Here is a 24,469-nt window from a genome sequence, read left to right on the forward strand (position 1 = left end):
GTAGCGATGGTGGGAACTGTGACAAATAGGAAAACACGGGTTGTGGCCAAAGGGGAAGCTGATATAGGGCTCAGTCAACTGCTGTCCTATTTTTCAGGCTGGAAAGTGGATTCAGTGTTGCTGGATATTGTGGTTTTTTTCTAGAGAAGCCAGAATTTTAAACCAGAAAAAGATTTTTAAGCTGATTTTTTAATGATCACAGCGGGGGCTTCCCTGGTGGCGCAGTGGTTGAGAGTCCACCTGCCGATGCAGGGAACACGGGTTCGTGCCTCGGGCCGGGAAGATCCCACATGCTGCGGAGCGGCTGGGCCCGTGAGCCATGGCCGCTGAGCCTTGCGCGTCCGGAGCCTGTGCTCCACAAAGGGAGAGGCCACAACAGTGACAGGCCGGTGTACCGCAAAAAAAAAAAAAAAAAGATCACAACGAATTGAAATTATTTGAAGCCACCATGTGAACCAAACAGAAACATTGGCAACCTCTGGTTTAGACCATCAGGACTGGTAGATAAGTGACCTTCAGGACCTTCAGACTGGTAGTGACCTTCAGATGAGTCATAGTTGGTTGTGTCTCGTCTAGCTATCACCGCTAGCTTTTATGAGGGAGGGTTCCAAATCCAGAATACTTGTCCATTCTATTCTGTCTATTAAGATGGCATAACGGTAGTCTGTGGTGTAGAGAAAGTTGAATTATGAAGTGTACTTTTAAGAAATAACTGTCTTGCGTGAGGCTTTTCTCTGTAGATTGTGAGGATTCCTGGCTTCTGATTTTGGCTCTGTCCTCAGCACTGGTTTCCACGTCTGTAGACACCACACCAGATTCTGGATGGGGCTGTGGGGTGCAGGATGACCTCCGGGACTTTTTCAAGCTCCATCCCCTCTTTTGTTCGGGTATGTACACCCCTGGCAGGACCATTCAGGAATCCCTGCAATGGAGCATGCAGTCCCTGTTACTGATAGGAGGAGTTTGCGATTAGGAAAAAAAGTTTGATATGCCCTTCTGAGAAAGGTGTGGCTTCTCTGAGATTCAGTTCTGGTTTTCAGACTGCCCAGGAAGTTCCTTGCATGTGCCGAACATTTACTTTTGGGAGCAATGCAGGGGCAGTTTGATGACTGTTTGCCTTCCTCCAATTAAAGTAGCTCCTCTTGTTTATATTTTTACCCATAGGGCGTCCACTTATGGTTCCTTTAGCACAGAGGTTTCTGAGTACAAACACCGGCTCAATAGCTAAAACTTGATCATATCTAATGTTTTCAATTTAAAAATTCTGAGATTGATAACAAGAGGTGAGAGTCTCCCTTACTTTACCTTTGTGATTACTACGGGGCAGCATTCTATGTGTTGCCAAAATAATATCAAAGGACCAACTAGGTATGGGATCTATCCCCACTGATAATATTCCTTTAAGAAACATTGTATCATCTTTTTGATAACTGCTTTACTCATAGAATATTCTTTCAGAAAAAATATATATCAACTTGCTGTGCAGTGGTCTAAATTTTTGTCTTGGAAATATTATAGGTTAATCTATTTCCAGATGCTGCAAATAATGGAAAATCATGGAAAGTGGAATCAGGGTCTCTGTCCTTAAATGTGTTTCAGTTTGCATTTTGATAGCAGTTTAGAAATGTTATCGCTTGTTTTGTCACAGACATAATTCACATCTTTCTTCGGGCACTGTAAACAAGAGAAATGGTTTAATGGCCCCATAGAGGCACTCTGCTGATAGCTGAGATTAGGCCCTTTAGTAATGGATGTTGGTGTGTGTATGTGTGAGTGGTATGTGTACACAGTGGGGGTGGGGAGGGCTTGGAAGAAGTAAATGTACTGGAAAAGAATCTTTGAGAGGCTCAGATGCAGCAGAAGTGCCTGCCGATTTTCTGTAAGACTTGGAAGATGGATTTACGGAGTGTGTGACACTATTGTCTTTATTTGTACACAAGCCTTCCCCTTTGCTTCTGGAATTTAACCCAGTACTAATTGAGGTCACTGCCACCCATTTATCACCTGAAATTGAAGTGATGTTAACTTAAAGTGAATGCTTTTCATCTAGTGAGTGTATTCCCAACTATATATATTTGTATAAAAGGCTACATGCATTTTTCATGCCATGCTTGTATCTGGTCTTAAATAACCTAATTTATGTATACCATTTACTTTTTCCCCTTTTTACAGAGTTTTTTTTTAATTTGCTCATATAGCCAAGTGAAATTATTTTACAAACACTTTTGTGTCCACAGAATGATTTGTTTTGACTTCCTCAGCTATATTTTGTAGACAAGTGTAAAAAACTCTCTGCGTTATACATAACCATGGTCTAAGTAAATGCCTTGAAATACCTCAAAACACATAAATTTCTAGTGTTTTAGAGCCTGAATATCATGTCATGTTTTTCACCATCTTTTTTGTGTATATCCCTTTAAATTGGCTACACAGCCAGAGTAAACACAGGGTTAGTGAAGCAAGATTAAATATCCATTGTTAACTAATTTAGCTGTTCCCTATCACTAGCAGGGGTCACTGTACCAGATCTTTCTCCTTTCTCATTGCAGACCATAATCTAGACTAGGGATCAGCAGACATTTTTTTTCTGTTTTTCTATTTTCAGATAGTAAATGTTTTAGGCTTTGTGGGTCAAAGTGTTTCTGTCACAAATACCCCATTGTTACTCAAAGTAGTCCTAGACTCTACCTAAATGAATGGGTAGAATGGTGTTCCAATAAAACTTTATTTACCAAAACAGGTGGGAAGCTGGATTTGACACATGGGCTGCAATTTGCTAACCCCTGTTCTAGAATACTGTACAGTAGACCATTCTAAAACAGACTTTTTGACCAGACCAGAAATCGCAACATCAAACTCAGGAGACTCTCATGAAGGCTCTAAATTCCCAGCTAATATTGATTCAAAAACTACAGATGTGATTCAAAGACATAGTTTTGTTTACAGAAGTAGTAGTTAAAAATCTGATGTGCTTCTCTCTGCAGGGTAATTGTTTTGTACTCACAGAAATTACTGCTCTATTTCACTCTTAGGATAAGAGTTGGGAGGAAAGCAGAGTGAAAGGTCAGAGCTAAGACAATTTATCACCGTATTTACATTCAGTGTCCACATAGAGAAGGGGACCCATCACTTGTGACATTTTGGTTATCAGAATCAAGGGGAAGCTTTAGTTGTTGGATAGCAATGTTTTTCCTTCAGTGGAATATGAGTGGTGTGAATTTTTAAATGCCTTTGGCCACAGCAATAAATTGAAAGAAGGCAGAATGCCTAAAAGCGAGCGTGAATGCTCTAAGTGTCTTCATTTAGATACAAGTGCAAGAATATATTATTAAGGTCATGTATACAGAAATATGCATAGCATGCACATGAATTGATCAAACTTAAAGAAGACTGGCTAATTTATTTATTAGAACTTTTCTTAAGAAAACAACTAAATAAAGCTCTAATTGGACTTCTGTGAGCTCTTGGTGGTTAGGACTGTGTCTACTGTTCAGCTTCTTCTATAGCTCCACATTCCCTGTCCCTTAGCAACTGGCATCATGTCTGGGCTGTAGAAAATGAATGAATTAATGAAGAAGTAAATGGATAAAGAAACATCTGATATAATGTTGTAGTGGTGCTCATGCATGAAGGAGATCTTAAGTGTGCTTATTCAAAAATATATTTGAATTGTATGCTCAAGGGTTCAAGAGTTGCTGCCCAAAGCCCATGGCTTTAATTCCTAGCCTGTTATAAGTTAGTCCTCGGTCTTTAGTTGGACATGAAGCTTAGCTTCTTCATGCCTTTAAAAATTCTTTTTGCAAAATTGGAATGCTAATGTCCTTATCTTGAATGATGAGAATCGAGAGTTGGTGAAGATTCTTTGAAAACTTTATAATACTATGTAAATTTGAGTCTTTTTTAAAAAAAAAGCATTATAGCTGGTGTTTTCTAGCACTATTCCAAACTCAACCAGAGTTCAGTATGTTAATACCTACAGTTTAGCATATTATCTTTCTTAAATTTATATCATGTTCACTATAGAAATATAAACAGAAACTCAATTCATAAGTTTCATTGTTTATTCTCTGGACTAACATGAACCAGTAAGTCATCACATGGTCTGTTCTCAATTTAGTGGTGCCAAAAAATACTCCAGGGTCATGACTGTTTAGGAAATTATTCTCCTATGAGCAAATTTTTAAATTCATTATCTCCATCTCTAATATTGTAGGTGTTCACATATGACTTATATGTCTACCCTGAGCCAAAGAATTGGTTGTATACCAGCATTGTTGCATTTGTAAAGCCAAGGGGATTTCTGTGCTCCAGGAGAACGATGACAACAAGAGTGGGTCTCTGGTCAAAAATGTGGGCAGAAAAAATGGAATCCAAGATGATGCCTCATAGTTCATAGTTCTAAAATGAAAACAATCACTAATCTAACAAATACTTTATGATGAATACCATAAACCCAAGTAAACTGTGTGAATTAAGAAGTGGTTAAGTTTATTTTGGAAGTGCATTTTTTAAAGTCCTGGTACTTTGGAGCACTTACATTTAACCATTAGAGGAATTCAGTCATTGTAAGTCAGCCTTAAGATGTGGTTTTAAAGGTCACGCCTCCATCAAAGAAAAAATGCAAGAGTCATCTCTTGAGAGTTCTCTTGGCTTCTCCTCCTAAAAATCTGATTGTCCAGAGGAGTTGCAGGTCATAAAAGTTTGCATGGAAACGTGTTTGAGGAAGACAGCAGATTTCATAGATAAATGATCTAAACTGTCTGAAGTCAGGGATAAGGATATAATATAATATCATTGGGAACCATCACTTCTTTGTAAATGAAATGAAGGAGTTAACTCACTTGATTTGATACACTTGAAGAAGGAAAGATTCACTTTAATTAAAACTACAAACAATGCCGATTCCTGTAGCCCTGGTTCCAGAGCCAGCCAGGACAGTACAGTAAGCGAGATGAAATGTACCTAAGCAGCCTCGGCAGCAGGCTGGAGCCATGTTCAGCGAAAGTAATTTAATTAGTGTTGATCATGACTCCAGATGATGGTGATTTGATAAGGAATAATTTAGTACTTAACAGCCTTTTACATGCACCAACTCCTTGTGGGAAGGTAAAGCAAATTGCACAAAATGAATGTGCTGCTTCCACTTGTGACTGTGCCAGTGAGCTGGAAAACTGCCTGTTCACAGACGCTCAGGCTCTCAGCCCTGTGATGAAATACCCAACAGGGTCTCAGCTCAGCCCTCTCTGGTGGGAGTCTCTGTACTACCCTTACTGAAGAATAATAAATAACGGAAGTCATTTTTGTGATCTAAAATCTCGAGGAAGCAGAAAAGTGAAAATGAGGAAAATAAAGTAGCTCTGGTTCTTGTGCAAAAGGTTGACGATCTTAGGCTGGCTTCTTTTTTCCCCTCAACACAGCAATTAAAAAAAAAATCCTAGCATTTGGCTTACGACTAGAAAAAAAAAGTCATGATTCCAAGGGCACACAGTGATTAAGAGGCCCACACACGGAGAGAGTAGGGGAGCCCTAAACTTCTTGGAGAACCTGTGAGAATCCTTGAGTGTTGGCATCTAACGAAAAGGAAGACATTGTTAGTTTTCTTAAAAACGTCTTTTCAAGTACTGGACCTGTTTCAGTGCAGCACACACTGGATCCAGGTGTTGCCAAGCATCATAGTGGATTTGAAATTTGCCCGGTTATGAGAATCACCTAGAAAATTTTATAAGATACAGAATCCTGATCTATATACCAGCTTTAGTGAATCAGTTTCTGGGAACAGGGTATGAGCTTGCTAGGGCTGCCATAACAAGGTACCACAAACTGGGTCCTACCCTAATGACCCCATCTTAACTAATTTTCCAAATAAGGTCACATTCTGAGGTGGGGTTAGGACTTCAGGATAAAATTTGGAGGGGACACAACTGAACCTGTAACATATGGAGTATGGGAATGCCTGTTTGCTTCTTTTCAGAATTTCCCTCGGTAATCTGATGATTGGCCAAATTTGGGGAACCCCTGTTTAGGGATCTACTAGCCTCTGATAGCACTTTGGGAATCCTTATGTGTTCTTTCTTCTAAAGTCACTTTGGGAAACTCATGGGGCCAGTCTGAAAGCACTAGAGCTCCAGATGGTGTATCTACAAGGATGGGTCATGCCTTTTGCTTCTAGGTTGATATTAATGGACATTTTGATAGGAGGCTACTGTCCTGCTAGCAACCATTCCCAATGGTATCCCAGACTTGTCATTCCTCCCGTGAGTCATCTGGAATTATTTATTATGTGAAGTTGAAGCACATTATCAGATGTCTCTGCTGGAAGAGGAGGCCACCAGACATTTTCAAACATCTTAATTTGTATAGCATTGCTTGATGCTTCTCATACTTTTAAATCTTTTTATGGAGATACACATTCATTACAATGCAAAAATCTTAAGTGTATAACTTGATGAATTTTACATAGGTATATACTCATATATACACCGCCAAGAGCAAGATATAAAATATTTACAGCTCTGTAGTAGGTTACTAGTGCCCTTTCTCAGTCATGAACACTCCCATCCACCAACAGAAGGAGATTCTTTCATTATCCATTAGTTTGGTCTGTACTTGAAATTCATATACTGTGTACTCTTTGTATACTCTTTTGTGTTTGTCTTCTTTTACTCAATTTACCATCTGTGAGACCATCCACATTTCTGCATGTGTCATCAATGTGTTCCTTGTTAATTCTTGTGGAATATTCCACTGTATGAATAAGCCACAATTTACTCATCCATTTTTCTGCTAATGAACATTGGAATTTTTCCAGTTTTTGGTATTGTGAATAAAGCTGCTATGAACATGTACTTTAGTAAACATATTCAATCCTTTCTCTTTGATATCTACCTAAGATTATAGTTACTGGATCATAGTGGAGATTTATATGGAGACTTGGTAGATACTTCAAAAAGTTTTCCAAAGTGTTTTTGTCAGCTTATACTCTTAGCAGCATATATAAGCAGTTCTTATTGCTTTAGGTCTCCTTCATATCTTGGTAATGCCAGTCTTTTTCAGTTTAGCCATTCTAGTGGGTCTATAGTGAAAACCTCGTGTGATTTTATTTGCAGTTTCCTGATGAGTAAAGATGCTGAATACTTTTCCATATATGCTTGCTTTGTTGCTCATTTGTTTGTCATTTGGGTATCTTCTTTTATGAACTGCCCGTTTGAGTCTTTTGCCCGTTTTAATTGGGTCTCTTGTTTTCTTTTATTAATTTGTAGCAATTCTTATTACGTTGAATATGATTTCTTTGTCAGATCTTTCTATAGCAAGTATTCTCTTGGTGTCTGTAACTTAGTGTCTTGATGAAGAGAAGTTCTTAATTTCAATGAAGCCTAATTCGTAGATTATTTTCTTTTATGGTTAATGCCTTTTGCATCCTGTTTACTAATCTTTTCCTACACTATGGTCCCAAAGACTTTTAAAATATAGTAATGTTGAATATGGCAGTCTCTGGTATGTTTGATATTTTGATAAATATGATAAACTTTGCATCATACGTGGCAATTTATTAGCTTTTAAGTTCTTATCCATTTTCATTCATATAATTTAGATCTCATCTCTCAGGTATAATGATTTGTTACTTAGTTGAATGGCAAAGTGAGTTCCTTTGATGTTGCTACTGCTTTTTCTTAGGAAAATATAAAACCTACTACTTAATCTAAAGTGCTGAACCAGGGTATACACATTTTGTTGTATATGTTCAAGTAAGTAATAAACAGTGGAAAACTATTTGTTAAGAAAGCAACAAATGCATGGTTAAGATATTACAAGATTGCATCATACAATATTTGTCATTCTAAGAAGTAGCACACACACACACACACACACACACACACAGGGAGAGAATTTTCTTATAGAATACTACTTTAAATTTTTTGTGATTTTTTTTCCCCACATTTAAAAAACATTTCATCTTGCAAATTCAGGTAAAAGTAAAGAAAATAATGTAGTGAACTCCCACCTATCCATCAGTCAGCTTTTAACATTTATCAACATTTTTCTATTTGATTCTTCCCTCATACATTTTTTTTCTAGAGTATTTTAAAGAAAATCCCAGAGCTTATTTTTTATCTGTAAATATTTTATGAAGCTTTAGCTTTAAACCTTTCTTTTTGGTACAACTGCCATTTCATTATCACATCCAACAAAATTAACAATAATTTCTTAAACATCTAATACCTAGTCCACATTGAAATATCTTATTTGTTGGAAAGGTGTCTCTTTCAATTGGTTTGTTCAAGTCAGAATCCAAACAAGTCCTCATGTTACAATTGATTCTTGAGGTTCTTAAGCCTCTTCTATCGCAACGTTTTATAAATTATAACTTTCTGACTTGGTAAAGTTAATGAACATACGTACCCTTTGCATATGAAGAGACATGTAATCTCCCCTTTGTTTCTAACTCTCTACTTTGAGTAGGTATATTAAACACACATTAAGTTAGAAAAAAATACTTTGAAATAGACCACTCAGCGAAATAATTGTATTATTATCTATTAAGTTTTCCTTAGACAACTAATTTAGATGAAACTTGTTTACTTCTGTGGCACATTTGTTTTCTACAATGTTTCAGACGTCTCTTGAGTACCACTGAACATTTTTGTCAAAATTATGTGCTTATGTAAACAAATAGCATTTATCTTCCTGGAGCTTGGTAGCTCTTGATATCAATTTCTTATACTAAAATTATATATGACGTTCAAGTTAGTACAAGTTCATAATGATGAAATATCATAATCAAGATTGAATGGCGTCATAAGCCACAAAGCTTCTCTTGTAATATCTTCCTTTATAGTATATACACTTAATATTTTGTTTTAATCCCAGGTTTTATAGGACTTGGAGTAACTATCCACAGTGTGTCCTTCTTGTGTTTATCCTTGATAATTCATACCTGTGCAAATTGTATGAAAATAAAATTCATTCTCACGTCTATTTTCCCCTTATCTTTTTATTCATTTTCCATTTATATTAAAACTTCAATTATTCTGAGGATCTCTAATATGCATTTATTCAGTTTCATATAGAAGAATAAAAATATATAATCTTATTTATTTATTGGTTTGAAAGCTATGATTCCACCCCAAATATACATATTTCTTCATATTTTATGATATTGTCTTTATATTATATTGAACAGTAATGACATATGACACTAAGTCATATGAAAAAGGAGGAAACATCATTTCATATAGAATAATTGTTTTCTGGTAGATTATATATGAAAAATAACTTTAACATATTTCTCACAATGTATCTTCACACTTGTGGTAAGTAGTTAGGCAAATAGTTTTATGTGTATTTTTATATATGAGCACTGGCCTAAAAAGAGGTCGAGTTTTTTGTCCTTTTGTCCGAAGTATCATTAGTTACCCTGAGAACTGCATGCATCTGGATTTTCTTTCTCATAGTCCAGTTGTTATTCCATTAAACCATTACTATTGGTACATTTGAGATATTTTCCTTTCAGTAATACTTAAATTTATGTTCCTGTCTTCAGTTAATTCTTGGATAATCAGCTGTATTTTTTCTGCTTTAGTCATTGGAAACCTTTCTGAAATGTTTTCAAGCTTACTTTCTGAAAACTTCTAGTATTGTCAATATCCGCTAAACCAATTACAAGTAGTCCATCTGACTTTAAGTAATGAGAGAGAGTTTAAGCATGCATTTCGTTATGCAGTAAAAGCAAACAACGAGTATATGGAGATCCTCCAGAATCTTTTCTTGCATGAAATTCATCCAATGTGATTTTTCTTATGTATGAAAGTTAATATGAAATGTTAGTGACATTTTAACCGAGAGGAGTAGAACAGATTAGTGTACTGAATTCCTAACTGTATTTCATTTTTGTGGGTATTTGTGTTTTGTTTTCTAGTGGCTTTCCATGGCCTCCCACTGAAAATCAAGAAAGAACCCCACAGTCCATGTTCAGAACTTGGCTCTGCCTGCAGTCAAGAACAGCCCTTTAAATTCAGCTATGGAGAAAAGTGCCTGTACAATGTCAGGTAAAGCCATCAGGTGTATAGAGAAGGCCTGGTGGTTCTTATTGAAACACAATTCCAGCATAATATAAAATCTCAAGTCATATTTTATGAGTTACACCTGCAGCATATAACAAGCTAATTAGGTTATGTGTTTAGCAGAACTCGGAAGGACCATTTACTGTCTGATTACATACTTTCAGAATCATTTTAATTAAAGGTCAAGTCAGAGACCTATTTTTTTTTTTTTTTTTGGGTCTTTGTTGCTGTGTGGGGGCTTTCTCTAGTTGCGGCAAGGGGGGCTACTCTTAGTTGGGTTTTGCAGGCTTCTCATTGCAGTGGCTTCTCTTGTTGCAGAGCACAGGCTCTAGGCGTGCAGGCTTCAGTAGTTGTGGTGCACGGGCTCAGTAGCTGTGGCTCATGGACTCTAGAGCGCAGGCTCAGTAGTTGTGGCGCACAGGCTTAGTTGCTCCGCGGCATGTGGGATCTTCCCGGACCAGGGCTCGAATACATGTCCCCTGCATTGGCAGGCGGATTCTTAACCGCCGCGCCATCAGGGAAGCCCCCAGAATCATTTTAATGCAGTCATTTTTATCCAGATCATGAGTTACTTTTCTACTGTAGTGATGCACTATGGGATTGAAAAGAGGGACTGGGGACTTCCCTGGCCGTCCAGTGGTGAAGAATCCGTACTTCCACCGCAGGGGGCACTGGTTCAATCCCTGGTCGGAGAACTAAGATCCTACATGCTGTGCGGTGTGCCCAAATAAATAAATAAATAAATAAATAAACAAGTAAAAGAGAAAGGTGCTTCCTGTGTCTATCTTCACTTAAAAAAAAGAGAGAGAGAGACAAAAAAAAAAAGAGAGAGAGAGAGAGAGGTTCTTACTTTGCATGCATGAAAGTTCTCATTAGAAAGAAAGCATTATGCACATTAGATAGAGTGTGTAGGAAAAAATGAACCATTTGGCAGGTCTAAGCAGTACATTAGTTATCTGACAGGTTTTGCAGATGATCTATAAGATGCATTCATGGACAATTGCAGTAAAGTTAGAATTTTATAAGGCTTAGCAGAGGCTATTATCTATTAAAAAGCCAGTTGTTCCTTCGGATGATAATAAAGGGGGGTGGAGCAGTAGAAGTGCATTGTTCATTTGTTGGAAAATTTGATAACATGTATGTTCATTAAGAACCCTTCATAGTAAATTGCATTCTGCTGCTTTTCATATCGGCCTCTAATTGCGTACAGAAAAAGTTGGCTCTGTATATTGTATGTTATTACTCTCAATTATAGTAGAGACGTACGTAGTTCTTTAAAGGAGTTAGTTTAGAAACTTATAAAAATGATTACAAATATTTGTGGGCTTATAAATTATGTTGATTCCAGTTCATAATACGTTATAATCCAAAGGAGTCTTTTATTTCCTCAGATTTTTTTTACATATATTCTTTTTTCTTTTTCGTGGAATAAGTTTTTTTCCTTTTTTTAAAAATTGAAGTATAGTTGATGTACAATATTATATAAGATAGAGGTGTACAAGATAGTGATTCACAACATTTAAAGGTTATATTCCATTTATAGTTATTATAAAATATTGGCTATATTCCCTGTGTTGTACAGTATGTCCTTGTAGCTTATTTTATGCCTAGTAGTTTGTACCTCTTAATCTCCTACCCCTGTGTTGCCCCTCTCAACTTCACTCTCCCCACTGGTAACCACTTGTTTGTTTTTTATATCTGTGAGTCTGCTTCCTTTTTGTTATATTCACTAGTTTGTTGTCCAAGATAGTTAAGATTTGAGAAACTTCGATTTGTGCAGTCTCACAGTACCTGACCAGTGCTTGCACATTCTATTACTATTTGTTCTTGCCAACTTGTCTTTTATATCTGTTTTTCTAGGAGGTTCACCAGAGCCTGAAATGATGAGGCAGTTCAGTTGAACTTCAAAGCTTTTATAAAACAGATCTCTTGTAGAAGCCAACTAATAAAACATACTGAGTTCAGATAAAACAATATTGATCAATCTGAGTTTTATTTTTATCATGTTTTTAATTTTTGCATTTTCTCCTTAAGAGTACTGTGTATTCTCAGAGTAATTATTTAACATATGGAGGAATTTTAAATTAATAAACCAAATAGGTATAGAATTGCCATTGCATTTTAGCATTGATCAGAGGTGTGACTGTGAAATAACTGCTGCTTTATGGACTTAGAAAGAAGAAAGACATATCTGACTTTCATAAATTAATGGTAGAAGAATTACCTGAATATTTTGAGGTTCTTCTTGGGGACCAGTAATTCCCACAGTGATATATGTATTAAATTTTGTTATTTCCATTTCTATACAAACAGTGTAACTCAATACAGCATTTCATAAGGGAAAAAAGTAATATTCTAGGACAGGAGATGTATCATTTTTTCTTTTTATGTGGGAATGAGACATGTGAACCATTTTATAAAAGAAGTGGGTTCACATTCAGAAATATTGGTAAGTGAAATAGGTAGGACCAAACATAATATGAGTTCCACTGACTTTGCTTTAAAGCAAGGAAGACTTATGCAGCACATACTCCTTCACTTCTATAAAGTATTTTTGCGCTTGGATGTTATTCTGTTATATAGATGGTGCAACAGGGTAAATTATTACATAAGTCAGTTTTTTTTTTAAGTTTCTTTTTTAAAGAAAAATATACATTAATGAATGCTTTTTATTTTAAAATGAAATACAGTATTTTAATCTAGAACATCTTTTTTTGTTCAGAAATTTAAGTACAATTCGTTTTCAATAAAATATTTTTTAGATTACAAAAATTAGTTAAATCATATTCCTGAGAGCTACGCTAAAGAAAGCAACTTAAATTCATAATGTATATAAAAACAAGCTTACTCATTGTATTATTTTGTAACTGTGTTCAGAAGTTAGACGATAACAGGATTTTACTCTTAAGAACATTATTTTGTACCTATTCTTATACTCCAAGAAAGTTTAAAGATATCAGAGACATAAATCTTTATTAATTTGCCTCATAAACCTTTATTATCCTATGTGAGGAAATTAACGCCAGGCGTCATTTATTTTACATTAAAAAAATGACAATAAGGCAAAAGCATGGCCTTCTTAGAGTTCTACCAGAAATAAAGGCGAGCCAGGTATGATCCGCATCTCGTTAAACTGATGTGAGTCCTTATTCTAAAATCTTATGTAATATAGAAGGATTATAATATCAGAAATATTTAATGATCTAGAAAAGATCTATGAAACTTGCTTAAGGAGACATATCAAGAATAGATAGAAATAATATGCCACTGCTTTCATTGACAGAGATGTTCCTTATACTGTGTTGTTTGTATATATATTAAAAATAGATGTTTTATATTTATGCTGTTACCAAGTTATACATTCATTATCCCATTTTCTTTTTAAGTGTGTGACAGTTTCAAAGATTACGTGTTCTAGAGCTGCGGAAACCAAAAAACATGCAATTCCAACTTCCTTAAGACTTAAGCCTAAAATATTTTTTCTACCCTTGGGTTGGGGGAAAAAAAAAGTTTTAATTGCTCCCAAGAAGCACATGTTCTCTTTTCTTTCATTCCTTGGGTAGTGCCTATGATCAGAAGCCACAAGTGGGAATGAGGCCCTCCAACCCCCCAACACCATCCAGCACCCCAGTGTCCCCCCTGCACCATGCGTCTCCCAACTCAGCTCACACTTCGAAACCTGACCGCGCCTTCCCAGCTCACCTCCCTCCGTCGCAGCCCATTCAAGACAGTAGCTACCCCATGGACCACAGGTAACTGCAAGCACCATTTAAAAAAAATTTTTGGTTAGAGTATAGTTGATTTACAATGTTGTGTTAGTTTCTGCTGTACAGCAAAGTGGTTAAGTTATACACATACATATATCCAATGTTTTTTTAGATTCTTTTCCCATATAGGCCATTACAGAGTACTGGGTAGAGTTCCCTGTGTTATACAGTAGGTCCTTATCAGTTACTTATTTTTTATGTAGTAGTGTGTATGTGTTAATCCCAATCTCCCAATTTATCCCTTCTCCCACCCTTACCCCCTGGTAACTGCAAGTACCATTGAAAAAAACAAAAAACAAACCAAAAAAACAACTGTTTTTAGCATTCTTGGAAGAAAGTCCTATTACTACCAATTCCTAAGACCTATAGTAAATTCAAGGGGAGTGTATTAATTTTGCACATCTGTGCAAAATATTTTTAGGAAGAGCTTGCTCTATCTGTCTTTAGCTATAAATAATTTGTGGAGAAGGTCATTTATAAACATTCCTTTATAAACATTTAAATTGGTTGCTAAAATGGAAAATTAATCTATATACTGACATTTGAACATTTCCCTTTCACTTTGCTTGAATTAAATTGCTTCACTTAAACTTTAAATCAGATCATCCCATTTTTATGAGCATATGTGTGTACTTTTTCTATAAAGTTAGGAGACTAATTTTAGTAGGTGGCTTACAGAATTAGGTTCCTTACCTTAGATGAGTGGTTTAGCTGTACATAGTTTTGCAGAAGAAAACTTATTTGATAGAACTCTTTCCTCCTTTCCAAGTAATGAATATTTAATGTCAGTAGAGGCATGACCCTGAACGCTGAGAATATAAAGAGGTAGAGACTCAATTAGTATTACTTAGAAAGGAATAATGCAAGACACATCATAGAGCTAAAGAGAATGCTACGGTGGATAATTCTCGACTCCTAGAGATGAAAAAATTCATATTGAAATAAAATATTGGAGGACCTTTAGAGGCCTTAATAATACAACTTAAAACACAAGTCAATTATGTATAGCATCCTTTCTTCCCCTTCTACCTTGTACTTATATAGAGTGAGTGGTGTGCTGGTAAATGGTTAACAACAGGCTCTATGGGAGTAAACCCAAGGACCTTGATCTATAGCATTTGATGCGTCTGTGATGTAAATATTGCCCCCATGGCAGACTCCAGGGTATCACTGTGACAACCCTGAATGTGGAATTGCAAAGAGATGTGTAGTAACATGCCATGAAACAGTATTTCTACCAAACAGATACAATAGACATAACCTCTAGAGCATAATTAGTATAATTAGTAGTAAAATGTAGTAAAAGAATTTGGAAGTGATGAGTTTTGAGTGTTTTCTGCCTTTGTTTTAAATATAATTTTTTAATAATTTTAAACTTACATAATTTAATTCTTAACAATGGCTGTGTTTAAGAGTTGGCTCCCATAATTCCTGAAAATTTAACAAGAAGCCCGTGCAAATTGGCTCTGACACACCATTATAAAAATAGCTCAGCCAGAGGAATCTCCCAGATCAGCAGAGGAAACCAGAAGATGTGCCACTGGCAACTTTCGGAAAATAAGGGAATACTCAGATCTGCTTTTTATAGGTTATTTAATGGGACTCAATCTCAAGTTCAGTAACTCTTTTGATATGAAGGTAAGATGAAAGCATTCTTTCCAATGTGAGACCAAGTAATAACTTTCCTACCTTGGTTTCCATCCCTGAGTCCTCTTGTGCGTTAGTTATGAAATGCTTCCCATTATCTTTCCCTTCTCACCCTGTGGACTTGAGACTTTGTCCGAGTGTAATGGTATGTGCATCTGTGTAAACAGTTTTGTAAATACAGATGAAAGACATCTTATTGCCGGGTGGGCCATTAACAGATGCACATTGTGCAGGGCTGAAAGGGAAAAAGAGGGCGACCAAAGAAAAGCAAGTTTTGTTTTGTCTACTTCTGGTGACTTCCCAGAGTTCTTGATAGCGTGTCTCACACCTCAGATGAGGGCCAGAATTAGAGACTGCATAGTCGGTGCTCTGTGCAGAATAGTTCTTTCTTATGGGAGGTGACTGCTGAACAAGCAGTATGGCTGTTTTTAGGTGACCTAACTTGAAATGCTGTAGCCAAATCCATTTTAGTTTCTCTACTTGAACTCAAATATTTGAGACTGAGAACAGCCGGCCCGGAACTAGAAGAGGAAAGCTCAGGGTCTTTTCCCACTGCCCCCCACTGAGTGTTGAGGACAGCACCAGCTGGCCGATCCCAGGAAAATCTCTGGAGCCGTATGCTTCTGAGGAGGATTTCTTGGAGAGCTCTAGCCAACAAATGACAGTCCCTCAGTTATAATTGGCAAATTTGCTCTGGGAACAGATCCTTTCCCCCAAATAGCCCCATCCAGCCGAGGCACCCCACCTCACTCTGGGAATGCTTCATGGCCAACTGGGCTGCACCCCGCTTCCTTTCCTCAGCCTCATTCTGCTCCTTGGGCCAGCCCTTTGGCACTTTTTCCTGAACCCACTGTGCAGGAGCCCTGTCTCTTTTTCTCAATGTTTCCCACCACTTAGGCACTGTTTTTCTTTACCCAGGAGCTCATCAGCACGCCCTCCTTACCCATGAACTCTCTCCAGAAAGCTTCTGGAGTCGCTTTCTCTTTACAATGGGTCATAAGAATGATACCACAAACTTGTAGTTTCTTATGAAGCACGTGTGTTTGATATATTCCTGGTCCTCAGTGAGTACCAACTGGAATCATGTTGACTTGTGAAAACAAATGGCTTGATTTTTCAACAAAGCTTTTAGTAGAAGTATTATTGTCTTCTTTTGAAGGCTTCCCAAGTGAGCTGGTTTCTTTTTTTAACTTCAACTTACAGTTTTCTTATTCATTCCTTGACAGTTCTTAATGATAATTTGTTTCTTTTTTTGGCTAATGAAATAAGCAAGCGAAGGGAAGTGAATGCAGTGCCAGTCAGCCTATTTTGCTATATCTGAGTTTCTGAGTTTATTTTCTGCAGGTGTAGGTGGAATTTCAGTGCTTTCCATGGCAGCCAGAGAGGCTAGAGTTAAATCACAGGGTGGAGTGTTCTTAGAAATGCTAAAGCAATTGTCTTGCCATTCTTTCGCTTTTACCTTGTTTTCATTTAACGTTACCAAAATTAAATGTTAACTTTCCAAATTAAAGTCTGAGGAATGCTTTTGGGGGCGGGTGCAGGGGAGTTAATAGGCTTACATTTGCTCATAGAAATGTTGGATAGGTTATTTTTAAGCACTCCTGGGCATGTTTAGAGCGGTTAAATCTTTAATTAATCCACATCTTTGCGGTGGGTCAATGATATTAGGATGAGAAACACAGAACTGAACTGATGAAGTGGTTAGCCAAGCAGTACACAGGACAACCAAGAAGGAAGGAGCGTAGAGCTTCACTCTCAGCCTTCTGCCAAGGCCTCAGAACTTCCCCATGACCTAACAGCACGACCTGTCCCAAAGCTATGTGATGCATGCATGTTCCTTCCATCATTGGAGGTCTGCTGTAATATTTTATGCTTATTTTTATCAACTTGATATTTTGTTTGAAAATCTTGGAAGCCAGTGAGTTCTGTGTTGCTGTTTGACAGTAAAGAAGTAGTCTTTTACAACTAGCTTGGATTTCAGTCTCTATAATATTTCCCAGTTTAATTTCTCACTAGAATACAGTGTTATTTAGGACATTGTTGAATATGTAGGAGTCCTGCACATTTGAGAAGAAAGTCATTCCCTTCTCGCTCCCTTGATAACTGATGGTAAGGGAAGGAAAACCAATAAGGAGGTTTTTATGTGGTTGATTTTGTTTGTTGGTTGGTTAGTTTGATAACAGAATTAAAAGCTGGAGGCTGCAGTTTGAAATCAGATTCTTTCTGGTTCCCCTGTTTTGTTTTGTTTTTCTTGTCTATAATTAATTTGAGACCCTCTTAATAAGGAAATCTGGTAAATGATCCAGTTGATTTCTAGTTGGGCATTTTAACTGTTAGAGTGTGTTATTTCTTGCAAACACTACAATGCTCTCCTAGCCTTCCCCGAAGCACATCTTTAACTTTTTGTCAGGTACTGAAATAGTGCTGAATGGAACCAATTAGAAGGGGAACACAAGGTGTATTATGATTAGAAATCACAGTGCTACTGACCCAGGAAGGAGATATCTAGTCTTTGGTAAAGATTTACACTTCGGGTCAGCTGGTGTCATGTTCATTAACTAGAAGTTAAAAATCGTGCCAGTATTTTTAAAGGGTATTCCTTGTTACTATTTTATTTGAAACATGCTCTCTTATTTCCCAGATTTCGCCGCCAACTTTCTGAACCCTGTAATTCCTTTCCTCCTTTGCCGACAATGCCAAGGGAAGGACGTCCCATGTACCAACGGCAGATGTCTGAGCCAAACATTCCCTTCCCACCTCAAGGCTTTAAGCAGGAGTACCACGACCCAGTGTATGAACACAACACCATGGTTGGTGGTGCGGCCAGCCAAAGCTTCCCCCCTCCTCTGATGATCAAACAGGAGCCCAGAGATTTTGCATATGATTCAGGTAGGCCTATGCTTTAAGTTATGCTTAAGATAAATCTTTTCACTTGCTTGTCAGTTTCATTAGTGTTGGCCACAGATTGGGTGGCTCCTGACCATTTTTTGGTGGAATCTTTCTGATTTATTCCTTCTTTGAATCTTTCTCTTTATGTGAAGGGTTGGCCTGTCAAACCATTTTGGCATGAGCCAATGGATGAAATAGTGTCTAGAAATGAAACCTGCCCAAAGAAGAGTACAATTTGTAAAATTACTCACACTCTCAGCCCAAGAGAGTAACATGATCATTCTTTTCTTGATTCTGGGCTTTCTTTCCATTTGCTCCTGCTGCACTGTTTAATAACAATATTTACAGAAAGCAATATTCTTCTGTACTGAGTAACTTATTGCTTATAACTGTTTGTTTGTTTCTTTATTCTTGTGGCAAGATTCCAAGGGTCCGGAAGTAAGGATTCTTCCATATTGGGAGAGGGATAGCAAAAATAGCAATAATAGGCTTAGCTCTAGTCTCACTGAGCCCGAAAGATCTCACTAAGTAGTACGTCAAGATGGAGAATTGGGGTTTCCCGAAAGTAAAAAGCACTTATGTCTATTGTTAATGTTACCACCAACTTTGCCAATGTTTGACCTTAAGAACTCAGAAAAATTACTTAACTATTCTGTGCTCATTTCTCTTGTTATAATCTCAAAATCAGGACACCTGCCCTTCAGAAATCTCAGGAATTTGGGGAAAAAGTATGAAATAAAAGCTAATGCTTCTAAGAAGGGCACCAGGCAAAATATTACTAACGTTATTGTAAGCATGGTCAATAGATGGTTGTGGACTTAAAAGTATTTGAAAACAATGTGACTTCCTTTCATCTGGATACAAAGTTGTGGATGTTCTTTAGGAAGGAACTATTGCTTCTCTAGGCATAACTCTGCTGAGTTTTTCTATCGGTTCTACTTGAGGAAAGAAAATTGTCTCCTGGTCTTAAGTTGCCAACTTGCATAAAGTTACCTGTTTTCTTATAAACTGGTCTTAAAGCTCAGCAAGAAGGAGCCCTACCACTGAGAGTCTCCCTCTGGCCACCCTTACTCATTGGCCAAGAAGTTGAAAAGGACTAAGGGGAATTGCCCACTGAGAGGCTATACCTCTACTTCTGGAAGGTATACCAGTTACCCAGGGCCCATGAATTCCCTGCCCAGCCAACCTTGAGTCCACTTCCAGGGCCTGAGCAAGTTTATCCCAGGCCTAGTTTTCTGAAGGCAGAGCACACTGTTCCTGTCTAGGTCCAAGGAGGTGGCCAAGGGACAGCTGCTTGTGGGAGGATGAGGATGAAGCTTGGTTGTGCCCATACGTTTGGTGTGTGAGGCCCCCGTGGTGTGGAACAAGGTGGGGTTGAGGGATAGGGAGAGAGGCAGGAAGGGGGTGTGGAGGGGCCGGGGTCTGAAGACTGAAAACTGGCTGCATACCATCCTCTTTCAGCACTAATCCTAGAGATTTCCCCAAATTCTAGGTTTGGCCTGGCCTTCCAAGTTGTTATGTTTTTATAGTTTCAAGGAATAGGAGGAGAGGACATATTTATTTATCGTTTTGTTTGGCTGGTTTATAGTTTAAAAATTTAAACATATGGTGTGAGGGACTGTACTTGAATGCTTGTCCCAGGCCCTGTAATTTGGAGACGGTCCTAGAATGTACCATAGTGTTTACACTTTAGAACCTTTTATGTTTGTCCATGATTTACGGGCATATTTAAGAACTCTGCACTACAATGGGCTTTATTATAGACACGATTCATTTTTCTCTGCAAATTTCTAGTCCCGTTAACTGATGTTATCCTTACTCTCCAAACCACATTTTAATTTGCTGCACAGTTTCTTGAATTCATTGTGATTTCAAGAAACTTTACGTGGAAATCAGTTAAAATAGCCCAAATAATTGGTTGAAAAGGACTTGTAGGGCATAGCATTTTTAGAAAATTCTTTGTGTTTTTTAGAAATGTTTTTATATGTATAATCTCGGAAAGATTATCATTGAAATCATTTTCTTGATTCTGTGGTTTTCCATACATATATATATACATATACACACACATATATATATTCTCCTTATATTTATATTGTATATAAAATTATATATAACATGATGTTGAAGACGTGTAACTTTTCCTGAGAAGATGTGAACCAAACAAGAAAAAGATTTAGATAATACATTGAGGGCAAAAAAATAGGAACTCGGGCTGTGAGGTTTAATTGCATTATTTGTGGACCATATATAATATGAATTCCAGAGTCAGCTATGGTCTGACCCTCAAAAGCACAGATTCAGTCACTTCTAACCTAAAGAAGGATAGTCCATTCCTTAGCTCAATCTGCTATAATAAAATACCATCATCAGTGGGAAAGCTGAAGTAACAGACATTTAACTTCCACAGTTCTGCAGGCTGGGAAGTCCAAGATCAAGGTTCCAGAAGATTCATTTCCTGGTGAGGCCTCTTTTCCTGGCTTTGCAGATGGCTGCTTACTCACTGTGTCCTCATGCGGCAGAGAGAGGGCTCTGGTCTCTCTTCCTCTTCTTTTATGAGGACACTAATTCCACCGTGGGGGCCCTACCCTCATGACCTAGTCTTATTCTAATTACCTCTCAAAGCCCCCGCCCCCCTCCAAATACCATCACTTTTGGCATTAGGGCTTCACAGTGAATTATGGGGGACACGATCATTCAGTCTATAACAGTCCAGTATCCTGTTTTAAAGGTACATAGGGCATCTCTTTTGGAAGTTGCCATAAAGCTTGCAAATGACTTGTGGAATATTTGTTTAATATTTGAGAAGCTGTTAATTTATGTTACTTTCTCCCCTGTAAATTATATTTCCGATTGCTAAAGTTGGACAACACCTTTGAATTCTAATTTCAATATTGCCAATAAGATACACTTCAGTTTCGCTTGAATAGTTAAATAGTAAAGTTGTATCTTCTGGATGGATGTGGTCTAAAGAACTGTAGTTACTGTGTAACCAGGGCAGACGAAAAATTAACCTGTGTGTTTCAAAATATGTTTTACTGGCCACCAAATTGCTGCAATTAAGTTGACGCATCTGTATACGTCATACATTGCCGTCAACAAGTACGATCTCCAGATGTTTTGTTTTGTTGTCATTAGTTCTTTCATCCTTGCTGACAGAATATTAAATAACCTTTTTAGGAAATCTAATGTATTTATCACTGAATCATTAAGTTCTTTGTTCACTTATTGATGTTGAACAAGTAGCACATTAGAAAATACTTTATGTGATTTAAAGACAATGCAAAAAACGTTTCATAGTCCATTTACTCAGCATCTGTGATCCAAAGTATGTCCTTTAAGAAGGCCTCTAGAAGGCCTCGTTATTGCTTAATTCAATATAGCATAAATGTTGTGAAAATAAAAGAAGCTTTGTAAGTGAAAAGGTAGCATGATTATGCTCTAATAAAGCCTGACATTAATTATGATATGGGAAATGGAAGGTCTATTAGGTATAATTATAATTACAGGAATGCAATTTCAACTGCTGAGTATTTAAGCTAAAAAATTGCAAAATATTATGTTAGTAGAGTAGAAATTTTATTCAGGAAAAGGGACAAATCTTGGATCAGAAGACGCTGAGGAGATTAAAAAAAATTGATATTTAGGGCCAATTTGGTGAACCAGTACAGTGTGATCATGATTATATGATATTAAGTTCTCAGCAGTCCAATTGCATCTATTATTGTTGTTTTCCTCCTCTGCTTCTTTAGCCTAATAGTGCTGCATAAAGCAGGACACAGGTTTTTTGTTGGTTGGTTGGTTTGTCTTGAATCCAACCTGGTTCCTCTCTTTTGCCCCTATGGCCAAGTGACTATGTAAAAAGCGTTGAATAAGCATTGTGTGCTTCATATGGATGCAATGCTCCATTTTCATAAAATCGTGGTTATTTTCCCATTTTCATGCTTGCATAAGAGGTTTTGCAGATTCAAAATGCCCAATGAGGTAAATATTTTAGATACTCACAACAACATATTTTATTAGAATTGTATGTGTTCGTTGATTCGTCTTTTGTTTTTGTTTTTGTTTTGGATAGCTTCAGGTAGTATTTTTAGGAGGGTGGTGGGCACGTGAAACTAAAGTTTGACTCAAGAAAATATCAGCACACAATGTTCATGCGCTTTGATTAGTAGGTATTTTCACTCTCAGAAAATTATCTTAAGGAAGGGGAGCTGCAGGATGAATGTTTGGGGGGGGGGAGGAATATTACAGAGTAATTGAATGGTAATGTAAGTTATGGCTGCCAATAACAGAAATACTATGCAGCCATTAGAAGTCAGGTTTTAAAAAATATTTAGTGAAATGAGACTATTGAGTAAAAAAAATTATAAGTGTAAAGCCCGACTTATGCAAAATAAGACTCAGGACATAAATACTGTGGTTATATATGCGTGGTGCTATTATAGGCAATATTTATTTTGTCTGTAAAGTGCTTTGTCCTTCAACAGTGCTTACGTACTGCTTTCCTATTCAGACAGAGTACGTATTATATTTTAAAGTATCAGCCAATTTAGAATTGAAGAAAAAAAGTGTCCAAATTAATCACATCAGTCCTATAAGTGAAAAGAATGCTAATTTAAAGATGACACAGTCTCATTCATTGCAAACCTGACTTTCTATTCGTTTGTTTCCAGGACTGCCTTAGAGAGGGAGGAGAATGAATATGCTACTTGGTGGGTTTCAGGTTCATCCCTGCACTGTTCTTGCAGTACTATCATTTAATGCTATTATGTTCCTTTGCATTTTGGGGTGTCTTAAAAATCTTAAGTCGATTGGAGGGGGTGATACATTAATAAGGTGTTTTTAACACTCAGCGCCTATTCTATTACTTTAATTAGTTTAAAAGATACTTCCCAGCCCTGTGGTGGAGCAGTTTAAGCTAGGAGCTGGGAAGGAAGAGGGGAAAGAGAACTTTCAGGGACAGAATAAGGTTTCTGAAATAAGAAAAAGGGGGAAAGCGTGTGCTTGGAGCTTCGGGAGAGGAGGAAGTAGTTGTAGAGGGTAAGGGAGAAAGCTGACATCATGTTTTCTGAAGAAAAAGTTTCTGTACTTTTTAATTGTGTTTTTTAGGGCCATGAGTCCTGGTACTGATGAGGCCTTCTTTCAGTTTGGAGGCATGTCGCGTTTATGTGGTAGTAAATGTTAGCATTATTTTCAGTTGGGAAATTGACACAAATAGCTGTTTCATAGAATCATAAATCTTTAAACTCATGAAAGCGCTGGGGTATCACCTAATTCACATTCCTTCTTTACACCCTATTATACAGATAAAATGTCCGAGGCTCATTCAAGTTAACTTACCATCAGTTACAAAGGTGTTTTGTGAAACAGCCAAAACCAGAACCAAGGTTTTCTTATTCTTAGTTTAGTGCACAGTCCACAGCCTATCTTTCTATATAATTGTCCAAAATAAAGTACTTTAATCTACAATTTGTTAGACCCTTTCCTCTAATTCTTAGAATGAGTATTTGCCTATGTCTTTTCGGTACGCGGGCCTCTCACTGTTGTGGCCCCTCCCGCTGCGGAGCACAGGCTCTGGACGCGCAGGCTCAGCGGCCATGGCTCACAGACCCAGCCGCTCCGCGGCATGTGGGATCTTCCTGAACCGGGGCACGAGCCCGCATCCCCTGCATCGGCAGGCGGACTCTCAACCACTGTGCCACCAGGGAAGCCCTGCCTATGTCTTTTAAAAGCTCTATGTGACCCAGGGCAAAGAAAGCATTTGCATTAAAACTTAAGTTGTGCTTTTCCTAATTTGGGGGTATTTATTTCACATTAGACAGTCCCCAGATTTTATTCTGTTAGGTGCTCACTGTTGTAAGGTAGGAAAATATAAAACTTCAAATGATATTTCAGATTAAAATGTGTTCTATTTCCTTTTTAAAAATACACCATAAACATTATCAAACATTGAGATTGTCAGAGAAGTAACTTTTCCTAATAGTTCTTCTGGAAAAGGCTGAACAGTTATTAGAAGGAAAAGTATCAAATTGATGGCCTAGCCAGCTCGAAAATTCTTTGATTGATTATATAAACTTTGAGTTTGTCTGAGCCTTCTTTCTTATT

The 24,469-nt window shown here is 37.3% G+C and overlaps 1 protein-coding gene across 7 annotated transcripts in view; it reads left to right on the forward strand.

Moving 5' to 3' along the window:
* Nucleotides 1–24,469, forward strand: part of ETV1 (ETS variant 1) — a 94,471-nt gene that overhangs the window by 40,897 nt on the left and 29,105 nt on the right. For 6 of the 7 annotated variants that reach the window (XM_029234229.1, XM_029234227.1, XM_029234226.1 and 3 more), the window contains 3 exons: nt 9,917–10,046; nt 13,625–13,813; nt 18,117–18,364. In XM_029234229.1, the coding sequence (XP_029090062.1) occupies nt 9,917–10,046; nt 13,625–13,813; nt 18,117–18,364 (567 nt within the window). Of the gene's footprint in view, nt 1–9,916; nt 10,047–13,493; nt 13,814–18,116; nt 18,365–24,469 lie in introns of those variants that run through there. The other variant, XM_029234230.1, reaches the window with a different exon arrangement.

Source organism: Monodon monoceros, unplaced genomic scaffold (assembly GCF_005190385.1).
Source record: "Monodon monoceros isolate NGI ecotype Baffin Bay Population unplaced genomic scaffold, NGI_Narwhal_1 Super_Scaffold_2, whole genome shotgun sequence".
In the NCBI taxonomy this organism is placed as follows: domain Eukaryota; kingdom Metazoa; phylum Chordata; class Mammalia; order Artiodactyla; family Monodontidae; genus Monodon; species Monodon monoceros.